The 20,578-nt window shown below is 37.7% G+C and overlaps 2 protein-coding genes across 3 annotated transcripts in view; one reads left to right on the top strand and one right to left on the bottom strand.

Moving 5' to 3' along the window:
- Positions 1 to 9,523, top strand: part of CDC14A (cell division cycle 14A) — a 171,241-nt gene extending 161,718 nt beyond the window's left edge. The window contains exon 17 of the mRNA XM_082452072.1: positions 7,217 to 9,523. Coding sequence (XP_082308198.1) covers positions 7,217 to 7,246 — 30 coding nt within the window. The 3' untranslated portion in view covers positions 7,247 to 9,523. The remainder of the gene's footprint in view (positions 1 to 7,216) is intronic.
- Positions 1 to 20,578, bottom strand: part of LOC309656428 (uncharacterized protein) — a 467,714-nt gene that overhangs the window by 77,036 nt on the left and 370,100 nt on the right. The gene's annotated exons all lie outside the window — the stretch shown is intronic.

Below are 20,578 nucleotides of genomic sequence, written 5' to 3'. Positions count from 1 at the left end.
CTTTTTCCAACATTCTCTGTTCCACTTGGACCTCTTTTCTGTAGCTACTTTATCACTAGCCTCCCAAATTAGATCAGTTCAGCCATCTCATGTCTGTTTCTAGTCTCTCTCTTCTGAGCTCTGCTGGAGAAAATCCCATGTCTTTGCCAACTGACTCCATTTCAAATGAATTTCTAAATTACCCTGACCCTTCAGTGCTCATAAGTAGTTTACTTATTCCATTTTGGCTCCCTTTCTCTTCCCCACATTGGCTGTTCCGAAGCTTTTTTACGCTCTTCATCAACACAGCTCCTCCAACCTTAGTTAACCTGGTCCTGAGTTCTGCTGAGAACATAGAATTTTTCAGGAATAATTCCTCTTAACTGTCCTCTTCTCTACCTCAAAGTGTACCTGCATCTGACTTGTCCTTTTATTCCTTTTTTAAAAAAGGAGCCCTACTGTTTTCCAGTGGTAACCCTATCTGCCTGAACTATTCTTTCCAAACTGTTCCTGGGAGTTGCCCCATCCACGTCCTTGCTCTGCTAGATCTTCAGTCTTTTACCGTCCATTTGCCTGTCTCCTCACCTGTGAACAGGTACAGAGTGGTCTCACCAATTCCTCCCCTCAGTTCTGTCACCTATCATAGCGTCTACTTTATGGACAAACTTGGACAAGGGAGGTGGCACCACAGTATGGTGAAAGTCTGTCCCACAGGCTGCCACTGACTTCTTTCAGCCAGATCTGGTGATCTCTTGTTAGTCTTCATTCTTCTTAGTCTTCCTGCAGCATTTGACTCTGTTGACCGCCCTTTTCTCCTGTTATTTTTGGTCTCCTGAGTGTTGGAATATTATTTTCCCATTTCTCCTTTTCCCCCCATTAAATAGTGACCTGTTTGTCTTCCTCCACCTGCTCCTTAATGATTTTTCCTAAGGCTCTGACCTTGGTCTACTTCTCTCTCTGGATAATCATCTCCTGAGCATTGAACTTACATTTCTAACTTCCTGTGGGCAGTCCTGGGAAAGAATACATGCTCTTTCAGTTGTCTACTCCTCCTTTTGTTTCCTGGCTTACTGATTGTGATCTTTATACATCCAATCATCCAAGCTAGAAATTTGGAATCGTCTTTGACGTTACTTCTGCCTTCCCTCTGCCACATCCAGCCACTAAGTCCTAGCAGTTTTCCCTTTGAAATGTCTGTATTTTGTTCCTCCATTCTTATCACTGCTGCCTTCACTGAGGTCTTCGTGGACTATTGGGCTAGCATTTTAAATTTCCTCCCTGCCTTCAGTATCTCGTGCCTTTAAACTTTCCTGTGTACCGCTGCCAGCGCTAGATGTCTAAGACACAGCTGATTAAATCATTCCTGTGTTAAGAGTCATTCATCGTCTCCACTTTGCACACAGGGTCTGGTCTGGATCCCCTGCCTGCCCCTCGGCGCCCTTCTCCATCAGACCACGTGCCTCCTGCCCTGTCTTCTCCAGCAGCTCCACCAGGCATCCTGACTGACGTTCTGCCTCTTGCCGAGCCCCTAGCACAAGCAGTTTACTCTGCTTTTCCTCCTGTCTCTGCTTGGTTTTTTATTTCCTGGCCTGGCTCACTAGTTATCTTTTTGATGAGGCATTTGTGACCCATCCAGGCGGCATGCCTTGTCCTTCTCATCTCTCATGGGACTTTGTTCTCACCCTCTGGTTTCTCTCGTAGTACAGTCAGCTGTGTGTGATTCTCTGTCTCCTCTGCTGGCTTTTAAGCTCCTCAGGGGCATCTTTGTTTTCTCAGGTTCCAAAGTGTGGAAAGCACCTAATAAATATTTACTGAACTCAACATTGGCTAATCTATCTAGGTTCATGAAAGTTAAGCAAAGGGCTAATTAGGGGCCCTTAATCATTGCAAGCGCAGGAAGCACTAACAAAAAGCAAACAACTTCTCAGCTTCAGCATTAATATACAGCAATCTGAGAGTTTTGTTTTGTTTTTCTCTAGAAATGTGGCTTTACTAAAATAAAATACATTTCAACCAAGCTTGCATCAATATAATTTTGGTGTTCAGATGAACTGAAAACACGCATGGAATGGTTGGCTGAGTCAAGTTGAGTGTCAACAATCTGTCATCTAACAATTGAGCTCTTTGAGATTGTTGAAGAGCACATATTAAGTTCCCCTAGAAAAAAGAATCTATTAAAAGTTATGCAGGAAGGTGAAAGAATAGTTTGTATAGCATTTTAGTTAACCAAAATTGCATTGTTAAATCTTGGGGTCCCTGAAATGCTTAGAGAGCACTGTAGAAAAATGCTTACACCTCTTTTGAAGCTGATTTTTATCACAAACCTGATTTTATCACAAACCTTAACCTAATATGATGCCAATAAAACCTTATCCAGCTATGCTTGTACTAGTGTTATTGCAGAAGTATTATCATGTTAGCAGAGGCAAATACTTTCAGTAGTATTGTGAAACCACATTTGTGGAAATATGTATCAATGCACGTATTTTGTGTGTTTTTAACTTACAAACATTACAACTGGAGACTCCATTGCTAAGCCATAGAAGACCCAGGAGTACAGAGGCAGTTATAGGTAAATCTATTTTTCCCCAGTGTTTATTTTTTCCTCATTTGTTCATTAAAACTGAAAAACACTGGCGTTATATATAAGATACCATATTACCAAACATGTGTTTCTTTCCTTTAACTATCAGTGATGCCATTAAAGTAAATCACTTTTTAAAAATTGAAGTATAGTTAATTTACAATATTGTGTTAGTTTCAGATGTATAGCAAAGTGTAAAACAAATCACTTTTTGCCTCTGTAGGTGCTTTTTGCTTCTGTAGTTAGAACTCAAACCAAGGTAACTAGTAGACTATTTTTTCTTCCTAAGGGACTTAGGAAAATGGGGAAATGCAGGAAAGAAAAAGTCAGTGTGACAAAAGCGTACGGTGATTTTGACCTGCTAGGAAACCAACACTCCAGATCGTAGGGTCCTTTGGTTCAAGTTGTTTGAACACTAAGACATTATTGCATTCATTTGCTCACAAAGACCTTAACTTTCATTATTCTTTACAATTTGCTGTTTTTGATAGTCAGTTTATAGTTTTATTTATTAACTATTTGTACAGTATTTATATCAATAATTATTAGACATTTTTCTACCATGATTAGGTAACTGGGCTGTTTAAAAAAGAAACACCCCAAAAAAAAAAAAAAAAAAAAAAAAAAAAAAAAAAAAAAAGAAACACCCCCAGCATAGCTAAATTTTTAATGTCACTACCTACATCTGCCAAAACAGATTAGTAGCACATTTCCAGAACAGAACAAATTGTCTTGATCTCCTTACCTAACACTGTGTTTTGTGTCAAATCCAGCTGCTTTCAGAGCAAGAATTCTTGCTGGAAGCTTATATTTTGACATAAAAATTTTGGGGGCTGCAATGTAAGGTAATTTTATCCTTCATTTGCAGGCTGAATATTGCTATATTACTAGTTTAGGGTATTCATACTGTAAAAATACCATATGATCATGATAAACTTGATCTGGTCTTAACTCACTGTGACCCAGTTGAACCTAATGGCCACATGAACTTGAATTTTCTATTTAAGAAATTAAAATCTCTTGGTTATATAAATAAGTGCTACTTTGTAAAATAATATTTACACCTCAGGTCTCACTTCCTTCATAACCTCATTGTCATTGCTGAGGGTTTTTTTTTTTTTTTCCAGATACATTAGGTATCAATTCTATGGTAATGATAAAAAAAATTGGCCAAGCAGAATTAAAACTTTAATCAGAATATTTAAACATGGGTGTTCTTATAAAGAAAATTTCCTTATAGAATATTCCTGAAAATTCTTTTGGATTCAGTTCTATTGAAAATCATTTAAAAATCATATCTCCTTTACAGTAATAAATAGTACATTCTCTTTTGTATGTTAGTATTTCTTTGCTCACTCAGGATCATACCCTGCTCATTATTTGTCTGTGTCATGTGATAGAGAAAGTTCATTTGAATATGTAGTGAATCACAGGACAAATGCTGGAAGTGTCTTGAGGCATTATACTGTGGTGGCTAAGAGTTTGGGCTTTACAGCCAGACTGCTGGAGTTCAAATTCCTTCCTAGTTGCATGATCTTGGGCAAGTTACTTTACTGCTTTGTGCCTCAATTTCCCCATCTGTAAAATTAGTTGTTCAGAGCATTTAATGAGTTAATACATATAAGATGTTTACAACTGTGCCCGGTATGTAGAAAGTACTCAATAAGCATCTTTTACAGAATAATTGACCTGTTAAGTAGTATATCTAATGTATCAGAAATTCCAGTTGTACTTCAGTTAATCTATTTTTTGAATAATAAAATCAATAGCAATAATGATATTGTTTATGGAGTACACAGTGCATTTTCATTTTTACTATAAATATTAAAAGTGCCAATAACTGGCTACTGTGTTTTCTGGGATACTAATAACTTTAGGATACATGTACATTTGGAAAACAAATGAACCAGATACCCTGAGTACAACCCCATTATATAAACACGTGGTGCCTGAAATCTGAATTTCTGTCACTATTGTTTCCCCAGTGAAAAGGCCTTGAAATATTAGTTATACTTTTCAAAAGTGAATAGGTCTTGTAGATTTTAACAATTCTCTTTCTTCCCTAAGTCCAGTTACATTAAGATTTTTGTTTTAGACTGAAAATGAAAAGGGGTTAATTTGTTACAAAACACTGATGTCAGAATAATTTGCTAAACCCGTTTTACTGATCTCTTATTTTCTTTAACTTTCTTTACACCATATAAAGAAACCATGGGATATGTTTGGTTTCGAGAATTTTGGTATCATATTTTTATCCCACAGTACCTAATATATACATGCTATTGATGTTCAATAATTGTTTGTTGAATGAATTAAGCAGCATGACAGAAGTTTCATTCTTTGGCCAAATCATGTCTTCATTCGTTTACAGAGGCCTGCAGAGAGAATTAGGCAATGTAAGCAAACTGGGTGAGTGCCAAAGGAAGCAGTAAAGACTGTGGTCATCTGAATCTGAAGGCTGGATTAAACACCAGCCAGAGTTTCTGACCTCTGCTGTGTGCAAGGAAAGGCTGTCTGCCAGAGACTAATGAATATATACTTCACATGAATGACTGAAATCCTTAGTCTAATATTCTAAACTATTTCCATTTTCTAGTTCAGTGAGTATCATGATTCCATAAAATAAATAAATATATGTACACACATATTTACCCCCTATATATTGATGCATAATGTAAAACACTTTAACCTGGAAGAAAGTTAGTTTAACAAAGGTCGCTTGTCTAGTGTCTGTTCATTTGCTGTATTTCTATTTATTGAGAGTTGATGAAACTTTAGAGGTGCTTGCAAAAACAACTTTGTTGTAAATTTTCAAGCAATCAGAGGAGCTTTATAATTTATGTTACTGATAATATGAATAACTTTTCTAATTAGAACAGAAGCGAAAGTTAAAATATTCCCAAGAAAGCATTGGCCAGTGTATAGCATGCATGTGTGGCATTTTTGCTGCTGGGGAGACCTCATGGCTCTGCCCTCTCTGCAGAGATTTCAGAAGAAACTGGGAAAAAGCACCTAGAAAAATGATAGTCCACTTTTAAGCTCTAACTGCTAGGATGGTAGCTGACGTCCCACAAGTTAAATGGGCTTCAAGGCATTGGACCAGTTTCACTGGACTTTCTCAGAGTTGTACCTCTTTTATTCTCTCTGTGAGTTCAGGTATATTTACATTATAGTACCCTAAGTCTTGATCATCTCTCCTGTTTTGAAGCCTTGACGTAAACTACATCCTGCAGTGAGAAAGCCAGTTTGCCAAGCCTTTTCCTTTTTTTCTTGCTGCTCTTAACATTAAACCTCTTCCTTGAAACTTGCAGCCTCGAGAACGCACCTCCCTGCCATGACCTTCCTTTTCCACCCCTTGCCTAATCTTTTGCTTGTGCACAATGTTACTCTCACCCTACGTATATTATTATTTAATGTTGGCACCTTTGTCTTTTCACTTTATGTCTGTGTGACAGTGTGGTCTTTTGCCCCTTGAGGGCAAGGACCATAACTTTTGACTCACGGTGTTGATAGATACTTATGTAGTAAATGGCTGTTGATAGGGTATAAAGTTCACTGGGATTTTGAAGCTGTTCAAAGGTAGTTTGAATCCTTTTGTAAATTATATGCAAAATGGACAGATTCTTTTTTACTGATACCCATACTATCAATAAAATGGACCATTCTCAGAATTGATGACATATTAATAAAATGCTGCAGATAAATTTGAAAAATAATTATTGGAGGAAGAGAAAAGGGTATTTGGTAGCAAATCAAGTAAACTTTATTTTTCTAAGGTATTTGACTAGAAGAATTATGCAAAGAAATTGTTAATGTTTAGACTGATTTATGTTTCTTCTTTCTAACTGCTGTTTGCTGCTCAAAAATAACTGTTTGGCAGATTTTCTCTACCTGTCTTTATCTTTTCCTGGTTTATGTCTATTATCAATGCATTCTGATTACATATCCGAAGCATGCTCCTTTTATATGTTCTTATCTAATGTAATGTGGGAGGAACTTGCATTATTTATTTTTCTTGAAAGTTGCCCACTGTTTATTATGTTATGACTGCAAGACTCTTCTACACAAAAGCTTTTTGGGTCTTAAGATCAGATTTCAAAGCTAGAAGTGCTTTGTGTCCCCCCTAAGTGGAAAGGATTTATAAGGTATTTATTATATCCATACATCCTTAAGGAATCTATTTAAATGACAGCTAATTCTACTGCATTAGAAGCATTAACATTCATTTGCTATGCATTGCATTAAATAAAAAGTATATATATTCCTTAAAGTATACTCTAATAATCTTCTATTTAGTTACAAATGCCATTTAGTACTTTTGAGTAAAACTCAATAGTATTGTACAAAAGCTTAAAAGCAAGTTTAGTGCTACCTACCAATTTCCAAATAATACTTAATTTTTAATCACTAGTATTAAATTAGTAAGCCTTTTAAAATATAAAGTTTTCTTGCAATTGCTTTACCTAATTGAATATCTCATTCTTAGCAAATACTTTGTTTCCCTCATCTTTTTCTATTCTTTTCTAGTTTATTCATTTATCTTTTATATAATAGACCCAAATTGCCTTGTGTTGAAGGAAGAAGCTGCATAATGTACAAGAAATTTTGTGTGTGATGGAATTTAACCTCAGTTTATGTCTCTCCCCTGCACAGTCCCTTCAGTCTGAATATGTTCATTACTAAGGCCTTGCCACTCCGGTGAAAGCTGTTCTACTCTTAGACACAATTGCTTCATCTGGACGAGCAATGTAGAGAGAAAGCAGCTGCTTTTGCCAGAAGAATATCTCTGCCTTCTTACCTTAAATTAAAGAGAGCACTAAGATAAGACCTTCATGAGACTTGAAACCAGAAAACTCTGGTTAATGACTACTATAAATGCACTGAAACTATGTTTATGAAGATGTCAACCCTTTTTAAGACAGTTTTCATGTTGAATTTGGTATTTTGAAAGGTTATTTTTTAATGTATTTCGTAATACATTTGTTATTACATTTACATGTACAGTGTTACGTTATGTATGTATTGTGAACTTCAAAAGACTATTTTGATAAATTTATAAATATATAAAATTATGTAAAAACTAGACTATATTTTGACTTAGGTTTTCTTCCTGTTTGCTACCAAAAATTTGTATTTTGAATTTGATTGGTATGGTTTTATCTACAATGAATAAATAATTCCTCTTTATTAAGAAAAAGTAAGGGAGAAAGTTTTTAGAAAGTGATTTTTCTGTTCCCACTATGAATATGGCAGATCAGTTCATTCTTTTGGGAAGTCAGTCTAACTTAAGTTTATCCGAGTTTATCTCTAGCAAGAGTACAGTCATTTGATATGGCTTATTTAGACCATTTCATTTCCCTTTGTTTTTGTTGCTGAGCCATTTAGTTTTGCATCTTTGGGGGTTTTAACAAAATTTAACATCCAGTTGAAGATCAGAATTCATCGAATATTTCTTCTGAAAGGATGGTTTTTCTCTATGAAATGACTCTACAGTCCAAATGCTTTTCTTTCCTCCTCTCAAAAGAGTTTGTAACCCAATTAGAGTATTCTGGTTTTTGGTACGAGGTTTTTGCCTATATTCACACACGGTCTGGCACCAGTTCTAAATCAATGAAGAGAAAAAAAAAAACTGAAAAAGATGCTGCTAAGTAGTTCAATGTATTAATAAAGGAGATAAGTTTAAAACAGATCACAAACCCCTGACACACAAGCTAGCATATCTGAAACCTAACATGAAAATGAAGGGACTCCTAGGTACTTCACAGCCCCTTCATGTAAATGTAATCTTATATTTAGGCTCCAGAAGCCTGTAAGCTTCTTTTCCGTGGGGAGTTGGGGAGTCTTTGATCCTGATTGTTTTCCATGCTGCTTAAGAATGGACTACTCAGAGACAGTTCAATGGATTCATATGAAGTGCTTTACTCTCAACCATTGAGTTATTTATCATATATTTATTAGAAGGGGGTACATTGAGACTATTATACATGCTTCATCAAAACATCTTGTTTATGTTTTACATTTTAAAAAAGGCATTTGAATGAATGTTTGACTCAGGTTCGTTAATTTAACCTTCAAAAACTGCAGTACCAAACAATTGCACTAAACTGATGAAAAAAGGAATTGTATGTTTTAGGAATCAAAAATTAAACTAAGTGGAATTAAACTGTATACCTTTTCTAAAGCTAAAATAGTAAAATATTTTATTATGAGTTATTGTAAAAAATGATTGGTTAATTGTATAGGAAAATGATAGTATTTTTTCAAAATTATCAGTGAAGAGTAATTCAGATGATATTTGAGAAGTGGGGGAAAGGGAACCATATTGACACTTTTAGTTCTGTGAATACTAATTTATGTGCAGCTACTAAATGATTGTAAAATTGACTACTGTAAATTTTTCATAATTATGTGTGTATTTAGTCATATGTATCTACATGGGTATGTCTTAAAGTTATTTATACACATGTGCATACATAGACAAACCAAGAAGTATATGTGTATAATATAGAAAGTATATAGCAAAGTAATTCTACTCCAATAATAAAAATTGTTTGACATGTATTTTGTTATGAATAGTTTACCTTCAAAAAGATATTTTGTTCTATTTTAAAGTGTAGAATAATACACTGCTACTAAATAATAAAAGTTTTATGCAATTTACATTCTCCCTGGCTTTTGTAATTTGGATTTGGAGTTATCAATGTACTGAAGTATTTTTATAATTTTATATTTAATCCACTCTGGTTGGTGCCTTTCGAGCTTCTGAAATTCTCCGTTGCAGATTTTTAGTTTATCTTTTATAGACTTTCCAGGTTGTGGTCATTTCCTGAAATACGTGACAGTGAGCACAAAGAAATCTTATACTTAGAATTTCACAAGAGTCAGGTAATGTCAGGCTCTTACTGTCTTCCTCTATATATAATTTTCCTTTTTGTTAATAAAATACTGTTCATATCAGTGTTTTGGGCATGTTTGATCATTTATGACTATTGTATGATACACTGGTCATCAGTTCCTTTTGAGAAAGAGTAGCTGCTTTTTTTTAAAGGAGAAATTATAGAAATAAATCAGATGGCACAAACCTCGCCACTGATGGATCTATGCCCTGAAGAGCTGGCGTGGGAGGGAGAAGCTGCATTATTTATTGGAGATATTTTATGTATTCATCTGGATCTCTTTGGGTTGTGATGTTTCTGAGGTTTTCCCCTTCTCTTTTGTCTTCTGAAATTTTTCGGAACACATAGGAAAGATTGTGGGTGGGAAGATAGTTTCACTTCTTGAGTTGGGAATCTGCCAATTAGCTTTTCTCACAACACTGCATGAGACAGTTGGAGTACCGAGGTTGTCATGGGACCACATCTTAGAGAAGGAGATTTCTCATGAATTCATGAACCTGTCTAGAAGAGCAGAAAATCAGATTTAGTTCTTACAAAAAAAATAGTAGAAAAATCAGTTAACTAGTTCCAATAAATTTCTCACCTGCCAGTCATTGAGTTCACATGGTTTTGTTACCCTTAGATGTCAAATGATTTCTTTCTTTCTTTCTTTTTTTTTTTTGGCTGCACTGGGTCTTTGTTGCTGTGCGCGGGCTTTCTCTAGTTGCGGTGAGCCGGGGCTACTCTTCCTTGCGGTGCGCAGGCTTCTCCCTGTGGTGGCTTCTCTTGTTGTGGAGCACGGGCTCTAGGCGTGTGGGCTTCAGCAGTTGCAGCATGCTGGCTCTGTAGTTGTGGCTTGTGGGCTCTAGAGCGCAGGCTTAGTAGTTGTGGTGCAAAGGCTTAGTTGCTCTGCAGCATGTGGGATCTTCCTGGATGAGAGCTCGAACCCGTGTCCCCTGCATTGGCAGGCGAATCTTAACGACTGCGCCACCAGGGAAGTCCCTGTCAAATGATTTCTAAATCTCAAAACACACCTGGAGAGGCTACCCTATATATGTATTCAGCTGTGATTCAAACAACAGCAGGAACATGAGTTGACCGATGGTAAGCTCTACAAATGTATTTTTAAAATTGTTCTCACTTGTATGCTTTCCTTGGTGACATGTGTTAAACCATCACTATGTTAAAAAGTTTCTACTTAAACCAGTTGTCAGTGTGTAAGCTGAACAGTACTCTGTGGTGTTTCATATCATGTAAGAAGACTGCGCTCTTTCCCAAAGTGCCCTCCTCAGGCAGAGTTGCCTGCGAAAGCCTTGCAGTCCTCTTGGCAACACTCAGCAAAGCAAGAATTTGCTCGCTGTGTATCTGCTCAGGAGATTAATTAGGGAGGTTTCCAATTACAGCGAGACACAATCTACAGCATAACAGAAAACTTTTTTATTTACACATAAGTTGTGTAGAGGTGGCACCCATGGCAGAGAAAGGAAAGCAGAAAATAACTGCATTAAGTTATTTTGAACTGGATTGATATGTTAATATATTCCCACCCAGTTCCTTCTCTATGGATTGAATTATGATAATCATCTGAAGAAGGAGAAAAATAGCTTTTCTAGAGAATTTAAAACATTTTTTGGTGAGTACAAGTAGAAACTTATATTGGAAGACTGCTTTTAATACAAAATTCAAATTATTTGGAATTGATTTTAAATGGACGAACATAAATTAATTGACTTTTCACTCACCATACCTTGCTTTAACCTGCATACCACCAAAATGGAGATGACTCACAATGCCACTTGCTATTTCTATTTTGGTTTGAATCAAGTTGATCAAAGCTTTTGTGAGAAGCTGGACTGCAAGTGAAAAATGAGTCGTCAATTGTGGAAATGACTCCAGCTGCAAATGTTTACATTTACATTAAACTTCAGAATCAGGGGTAACGATCTATGAAATGTGTTGTGTTTATTTATATTATGGTTCTCTCCCAAAAGGATTTAAGGTGGCTTCAAAGATTGGAGAAGGCATATCATAGAGGAGTGAGAAGGAAGGGGCTTTGGACACCAAATTTTGCGGCAACTGATGCGGAGACTTAAAGCTGAGATGAACAGCCTCTCAGATGTCATAGGATATGGGTCTACTCTTAGGTTGGGCACATTTATACTAAATGCACACCTTTGGTCGGTTCCAGGGCTCCTTATTGGTACTTATTTTACTCAAAACTTTAAGAATAATATAATACATGATTGTTAATTATAAGTTCTATGCTGTACAGCGGATCTCTAGAACTCATTCATCTTGTGGAAAAGAAACTTTGTTATTTGTTTGACTAATGTGCTAAGAGGGTAGATCTTAAGTTATCACAAAATAATAATGATAATAATAAAGAAGATGGGAGGAAACTTTTAGAGGTGATGGATATGTTTATGGCATAGATTGTGGTGATGTTTTCATGGAAGTATACTTACCTCCAAACTCATCAAGTTGTATACATTAAATATGTACAGCTTTTTGTATGTCAATCATACCTCAATAAAGTAGTTTAAAATTCTTTTTAAAGAAGAGGTTATCTCCAAGTGAGATTGTCAGTCTTGATATCCAGATCCCCCAAAATGATTACGTAAGGTACATGGCATAGGAAGTTCAAAAGACAAATTGAAACCAGAGATCAGAATAGGATAATAATAGTCTATGTAAGTATCTGTCTGTCTATCTATCTATCTATCTATCTATCTATCTATCTATCTATTTATCTATCTATCTATCATCTATCTATCTATCATCTATCTAGAATTTATCTGACCTTTACTGAGAGCTAGTGTACACTAAGCTGTAAAGTGTAACTTGTGCCTTTTTGTCTTGAGAAGTAAAATTTGGAAGATACAGGGGTCCCAGAGACTTGAGATTAAAGAAGTCAGTCCATTTTGTCTTAATTTATTTATTTTTGGATCTGTTGGGTCTTTGTTGCTGCACGTGGGCTTTCTCTAGTTGCGGCAAGCTGGAGGCTACTCTTAGTTGTGGTGTGCGGGCTTCTTATTGCAGTGGCTTCTCTTGTTGCAGGTGCTCTAGGTGCGTGGGCTTCAGTATTTGCAGCATGCAGGCTCAGTAGTTGTGGCACACGGGCTTAGTTGCTCCGCGGCATGTGGGATCTTCCCAGACCAGGGCTTGAACCCGTGTCCCCTGCATTGGCAGGCGGATTCTTAACCACTGAGTCACCAGGGAAGCCCCGTTCATTTTGTCTTTGTTTAAAAAAAAAAAAAAAAAAAAAGTAAAACTCTGGAGGAAATGGAACCATTTTTAAAAATCTAGGTTTCTTGCAGGCAGAGAGAATTTTAGCACCATACTGCACATTCTAAGAGAGATCCCATACTCCAAGAGGCAAGTTCCACGCAGTTTTTTTTTTTCAATTCTAGAAGGGTGTAACCATTTCACCTCTCATGTAGCTTGGGTTGTAAAGTAATATGGCATCTGCTGACAGTGACCAGCAGGTTTGGATAGACCTAGTTTTTCCTGATTTGAGGAAATATATAAAATTCACTTCCTCTTTCTCCCTTGGCCACTTTTCATACCAATTTCTTTCACAAGCATAGCAGCCGATTCCAGACTTTTCCTGCTGCTTGAGGCCTAGCCAGGAGCTTACATGACCACTTAGATCACAGGCCTTCAATGACCAAAGAATAAATGCCCGGGGCCATGTTGAAGGGGAACACTGCAGAAACCATAAGACAGAGCAGAGACACAGGTGGCAGAATCACTGCGCTCAGAGATTCTCGTGTCCCCTCACCAGAGAGCACCTCCGTGGAGTTCTCTTTCTCAGATAGTGCACCAGCGGCCGAATGAGGGACGCTGGTCCTGAGATGACTGTACTGTCACGACAAGAAGTGGAATTGCTGAGAGAGACCTTGATAATCCACCAAGCTGACAGACTGAGACTTTAGAATAGTTTGATCTCCTTTTTAAAGTCAAGTCTTGGGGAAAATTATCCTTAATTAAGGATTCCAGTTTAAGTGACAGGTGGTCAGGATTGTTCATTTTTAGAGTAAACCAAAAGAGGGAAGTTCATCCATCTGGTCTGGAGGAGAGATACCAAGATAAGAACTAAGCCGGGGACTAATTATTTATCAGCCAGTCTGGAGATAGGAGAAGCCCTGTTTGTCGGTGTCCCCAGGACCACCCCCAGGTTTGACGATTTGCCAGAAGGACTCACAAGACTCAGCACATGTTTGCACTGACAGCTAAGACTTATTACAGTTTGATGCAAAGCAAAATCAGCAAAGTTGCATGGAGTGAGGTCTGGAGGAAACCAGGTGCAAGCTTCCAAGAATCCTCTCCCAGAAAGTCACACAGGATATGCTTAATTCTCCAGCAACCAGTAGTGGCAACACATGTGAAGTGTTGTCTACCAGTGAAGCTCATTGGACCCTAGCACCCAAGGTTTTTTTTATTGGGGCTGGTCATGTAAGCACCCACCACACAGCATGAACCAAAATTCCAGACTCACAGAAGGAAAGCAGGCATTCTGCATAAACTTTATTGTTTGCATGGTCTAAGGACAGTGAACCACCCTTATCATTAGGGGAAGTCTGATAACAGCCCAGAGATGTGTTTACCAGTCAAGTTCCCAGGTGCAAGCCAAGGCCAACCTTGAAAGCAGGCTTTTCTAAGGACACCTGTCTCAGGCCTGCTATGTAAACCCTTTTTTGCACACTCTGTATCTTAGCCAACTGATTTGTAGTAACTAAAGCCCATTTAAATTAATGTGCAGTTAGTTTTATCTTATGAAGTTGACCCAAAGTCCCTGTTTTCGAAAGACTTCTTTGTGGAGGGGAGGAGTTGTGATTCAGGAGACAGGGGATCTATCCTTTGAGTCTCCACTGCTCCAGATGGTCCAGAGTTCCGGTTTCTGCTTTGTTTTTAAATGGATAAATTTGGAAGTGCTACAGCTTCCCCTTCCTAAACACTACTGGTCATAGTAGACATGCCACCACCCAATGTCTCCAATATTCTAATCCCTTTCAGGGCAAACTAGAGTAGGAAAAACTCTCTGAGTCTTCTTTGCTTTAAGAGATCAACTAGTCTAAATTTTTCTCCTAATATTTACCCATTATTTAATATGTAAAAAGAAATAAAAATATGGGTTAATATATTTTTTTTGTTTCCTTCTTTTTTTAAAAAAAATTTTATTGGAGTATACTTGATTTACAATGTGTTAGTTTCTGCTGTACAGCAAAGTGAATCAGTTATAGATATACATATATCCACTCTTTTTTAGATTCTTTTCACATATAGGTCATTATAGAGTATTGAGTAGAACTCCCTGTGCTATACAGTAGGTCCTTATTAGTTATCTATTTTATATATAGTAGTGTATATATGTCATTCCCAATCTCCCAAAATATCCCTCTCTCCACCCTCCCCCGCCCCATAACCATAAGTTTGTTATCTACATCTGTGACTCTATTTCTGTTTTGTAAATAAGTTCATTTGTATCATTTTTTTAGATTCCACATATAAGCGAAATCATATGATATTTGTCTTTCTCTGTCTGACTTACTTCACCTAATATGAAAAAAAACCCCAGAAATATAATTTGAAAATATTGCAATTTTCACAATATTAAGATAAAAAGTATTGAAAGATTAAATATAAAATATAATTAAATGAAAATAAAAATGATAAAAGATTTATATAAGTTGGTAAACTGCTTAAAATAAAAGGCAAATCTAAATAATAAAATATGCAGTGGAATAATACCATTAAGGAACTGAAGATTTAAAAGAATGAGGTAGAATAATCGAACATAAATTAAGAATAAATCAAACAAAAATGGTCTGGATTAAAAAAAATTAAAACATAAAAAATAAAGATAAGTTTAAAACACTTTTAACAAAGCAACAGGGCTGCTTGAGCAGAGAGAGTTACAGATGCCCACAGCCCTCCCATTTAGCCTTATTCCAAGGTTGTGCTACCCTGGACAGGTGTGAGAGTCAAAATCCCCAGGCAGAATATTCCAAGGAAAAGACCTATGAACAAGATGTTTTGTCGGCTCAGATTCTCTCAGTTAGATTTCCAGGCTGGCGTGTGCAGACCTGCAAAAGCTGTTAAGCCTTGGGGGAATATTAAGAATACGTTATTTTTATTGAGTCATTGCTTTAAGCCAGACATTGTGCTAAGTGCCATAAATCTATAAGTAAATCTATAAGCAATCTTACTATGTAGACCTGAGAAGTTTTAGGTGGACAAAACAGAGGTGGAGAAGTGAAGTGACTTGTCCAAGGTCATACGGCTAGCAAGAGGGACAGCCCAGATTTAAACACAGATTTAATTAATGCCGAAGCCCATCACCTAAGCTTTTTGCTATATTACACGTAGCCAAAGAGCCTGTTTTAAATATGGCCTGATTGCTGTGAAAGAACACATCAAAATAAAATACCAGACACACCAGGTATTATTACTTTGAAAATAGAGCATGTTTCAAGGCAGGGAGTCAGAGACACGTATATAAATTAATCATTTCTTGCTGAGTCTCAGCTGGCATGAAAAATCTAAAAAGGCTAAGAATTCATGCACTGGAATCTAATGGAAGAAAATTAAATTCTTGAAATTTTAAAAAATTGTTTTAATACAGTGTTGAAAAAATTATGGCCAAAAAGCAGAGGGTTCAGGTTTGAAGTTTCCACAGCCACCTGGCCGTGCATCTTTTTCACATACCTGAGTGAAATCTCACACAACAATGAGCGATGTCTAACAAACAGGCCATTTAAGGAATTTTTAATATAAATTTTTACATTGTCCTAATAATAAATCCTGGGCAATTCTTTTCCAAAACATATTGTTCTCTTGGTTTTAATGGGTTCAAACACCATGCATTAATATACCTGACATATCAGAATTAGCGTCCTATTTAATAAAATATTTCATTGAAAGCATACATTGTGGTTTTAAGTTAATATGTTATTCTTATTTTAAAAAGTAGGGCTTCCCTGAAAAATAAATAAATAAATAAATAAAACACAGGGCTTCCCTGGTGGCGCAGTGGTTAAGAATCTGCCTGCCAACGCAGGGCACACGGGTTCGAGCCCTGGTCTGCGGAGATCCCACAATGCCGCGGAGCAACTAAGCCCGTGTGCCACAACTACGGAGCCTGCGTTCTAGAGCCCCCAAGCCACAACTACTGAGCCCATGTGCCACAACTACTGGAGGCCACACGCCTAGAGCCCGTGCTCCGCAACAAGAGAAGCCATCGCAATGAGAAGCCCACGCACCGCAACAAAGAGTAGCCCCCGCTCGCCGCAACTAGAGAAAGCCCGTGCGCAGCAACAAAGACCCAACGCAGCCAAAAATTAAATAAATAAATAAATTTTTTAAAAAAGTAATATGATTCTTGTAAAAAAAATCAGAACTGTATAGAGTAAAAGATTCAAATCCTCCTTTCCCTCAAATCTGAAGTAATTGTGATAACAGATTAGACTTCCAGAATCTTTTTCTAAAGCATGTTCTGTACTTAAATAATGACTCTATCCGAACACCCAAAATGTTATGTGTTTTCTTGTTCCTGCACAAATATACTCAGTGTTCCAAACAATGTGCTGGATAAAAATAGGCCCTGTCCCCTCTTGTGAATTATGCTTTAAGGCTTCTTCTTACATATTTTTATGTGCCACATACAGTCAACCCTTTAAGTGGTCAGCATACTTTTTACCTTCTTCAAAAAGCCTTTTCCTACTTTGGATTCGGTGCACTGTCATTTTTTGCCCCTCACTGCGCTGTGACATCTTTATTAAGACTGTAGGCCCTTTGTTGCTTATCCCAGGTACCCGACTCATAATAGGATAGTTTGGACCCTTTTATTTCACTTTGCTTTTTTTCGTATTTTCTCTGAGTGCTTCAGAAATTAAGTGCTACATAGGTTTTATTTTCTAGGGGAGACTCTTAGTCATTAGATCTAGAAGTTTGAGTGAAATCTGGTTCAGGTCATCTTCCTGCTGGGAGCAGAACTTTGAAGAGACTTTATCAGAAAGGATTTAGGAAAGTTTAATGTGCTGCTGGCTCTGGTGTCTCTGCTGGTCTAGAAAGAATGGAGATGATGAGAAAGGCATCAAAAAAAAAATAACTCACACTGACCCACAGAGATTGGAAAGTTGACTGTAGATTAATATTTCATTCATTCATTCAACAAAGTTTATGAGAGGCTGCCAAGGAGCTACAGATATAAAGTAAAAGCTCCTGTGCTCAAGTTCACAGTCTCGGGAAGAACACAGACACCTAAATGATGCCCATGCAGTCTGATGGCACCTTTTTCCTGGGAAATGCTCGCAGTCCCGAGGAGAGCGTGTGGGTAAACGAGGAGGCTTCCCAGAGCAGCAAGCATTTGTTGAGATGGTTTTGAGGACAGCAGGAGGTGCAGAATTAATGTTGGTACTTTTTTCCTAATTAAAAACCTGAATGTGTTCACCCAGCAAGGAACTCGAAGAAACAATAATCTTGAGACCGGTGGAGTCACCTGCTGTGGTGATCCCCACCAGCTCTCTGCCCCAGTAGGACCCATACTTCTGAGACTTTAAGGTGGGCCCCAGAGGAGATGAAGTGGTTTGCGGGATGTATGAACTGCCTGCTCCATCCTTCCTGCTTTTCCACAAATGTACAAAATTGACTAAGGGAGGGGGGGCAGGGTTGTGTGTTGGAGGGGGTCATAGAGGGACTGCTGGAATAGAGGCATGAAAACACTTTAACTTTATTGGAATGTGACTTTCCTGACACTCAATTTCCTCAACTGGCTGCTTTTAAGGATGTATGTAAATGTAACATTAAAATGATTGTAAGGTGAGATTCATATGGAACTATGATTCTAAATTCTGGCTGCATGAGAATCACCTGGGGAGTGTTTTAAAAATAGTGACACCAAGGTCTTACCTCAGAGTAATTATACCAGAAAGTGGTGCATGGGGCCTGAAATTGCTTTTTTAGGCTTTAAAATTAAACAAAAACAAAAACTTCTTCATTAATTATTGGTACACAGTAGGATTAAGGAATTGAGTGGAGAAAGCCAAGGTTTCCAAATATTTAACACTGTCTTTTTAAAATAAGATATTTAATTGTTCAGAGTGGCTTTCAAAATCAAGATTTAGATTGAGAAATAATAAGCTAAATAGGGCCCCTCCCCCATCTATCAGTTAACAAATATATTGCTCAAGGGCTTGTGCTCAGAACCCAAGGGAATAAGGGAATAAAAAAAAGGGGGCAAAGGGTAAGAAGGTATCTTCTCCCCGCCTTCATCTATATCTTCAAGGAGTTCACAATACAGTTGGGGAAATTATCTAATCATGTATTGGTTGGGTTTTTTGTTTGTTTTTTGGATTGTGAGAGATACCCAACTTTAACCAGCTTAGGACACAAGGAGCTTATAGAGCCCAAGGACTAGGAAGTGGCTGGACTTACGGTAAAGCTGGACCCAGGATCTGGAAACCAGCAGGTGTGCCCTATCTCTTTCTCTGCACGGCAGACAACAGGGCTGCTGGGAGCTGCTGCTTTATCGCAACTTCAGCTTCAGTCACCCGGAGAGGTCCTGGCTGCTTCTCAGACCCAAGCCCACACCTCTGGGAAGGGACTCACATTCACCTCTGGACTTACAAACCATATCTCGTGGGTTGGGATTGGGCTCACAGAAGAACAGGTCACCTCCCTTTGAAATCAAGTGAAGGATAGTTTTCTGAACAACGGGTGTTCTAGTCCCAGAAAAGTGTGTGCAGGGAGGGGTTTGCTGGGCCATCAAAACAAGCGTCCACTACACTGTTACAGGACAACCCTGGAGGAGAGTGTGGTGCAGATGTAATGAGCAAAGGAATACTACAGAGTATTGCTGGCCCCACCTGAAGAAAAGCCGGACCTTTGGAGCAGCCTCTTGGCAGGGTTGGGTCTATGTATACACTTAGGTTTCCCACTGCGTGTGGGGTATGGAGGTGTTTGGGAAGAAACGCGGCGGTGCAATAGGGTGTTTGCGCACAAGGAATCACCACCTACTCCACACCCAATGGGCAGCAACACGGGAGGGGTTACTTTTATCTACAGTGTTTGAGGGACACCTAAGTGGAGATGTGTACGATACAGTCAGAAATGGGGCAAAGTCCCCGACTCTTAAATTCCAGGACAGGGAGTCTTCTAACACCTATTTAGCAGTTGCTTTCACCAGGGCTCACGGGGCTGGCCCGGTATCCAGAGAAAGTCTTCAAGGATTAGAAAATAAAGGAATATGCTGAGAAAAGGGCTTCTGGAAATTGATGGGAATTGGGCACCTTATTTCTGAGATGAGGAAAATAGAAAATATTAGTTTTTCTAACCACCACTGATTGCCTAGATGAGGCATAAATAGAGTAGCAGCTTCTGGTTGTCTTGTACCCTAATCTAATTTAGACTTTAAAATTATAAGGAAATTTCTTAGATTTTTCTTGTTATTTCTTTCCTGATCTTGTCAATCTTGCTTACCATCATCATTAAGAATGATAATTGTGATCAGACCCCCAAAAATGTATGATTTTTTTTTCTTTTCAGTGATATGTGAAAACACACACACACACAGCGCTCTCTTAAAGTAATTTGATCTCATCACTAAAACTACCTAACATAATTCCTAAACACTTGACAACATGAAACTCTCTCCATCCAGTTTCCATCTCTTTCAGACAGAAATATTTTTTAAGCAGATTTAAAAAATAAACTATATTAAACCGCTTACTGGAAAAAAGTCACTTCTGGACAGAGACCAAACCAAAGCAATTTTAGTTCAAATTGGTTTTCCTGGAAAAGCTGAAAATGTAGTTCAGAAAAGCAATGCCTTGGCAACTTTACAAATCAACACTCAGAAACTAACAAGAACAGTCTATATGTCCTCCACTGCAGTGATTCTCAAATACTAGTGTAAGAAAGAATCTCCTGTTAAAACGCAGATTTCCGGGCCCAGACGGTAACTCTGACCCAGACCCGATTGGTTTTGGTACAGGAGATTTGAAGATCACAGTTCAATTAACTGAAAAGACAAACAGAGATTTATAAGTTGATAAGACTAGAAAGAGGAATTGTGTTTATTACGTTGTTTTGCTGTGAAGTTATTTTGTTATGAGGTAAACACAATTTATCTCTTACCCCA

This window comes from Balaenoptera physalus (assembly GCF_965194825.1).
Source record: "Balaenoptera physalus genome assembly, chromosome: 1".
Classification (NCBI taxonomy): Eukaryota; Metazoa; Chordata; class Mammalia; order Artiodactyla; family Balaenopteridae; genus Balaenoptera; species Balaenoptera physalus.
Note: the sequence above shows the minus strand (reverse complement) of the source record. Positions and strands in the feature narration are given on the sequence as shown.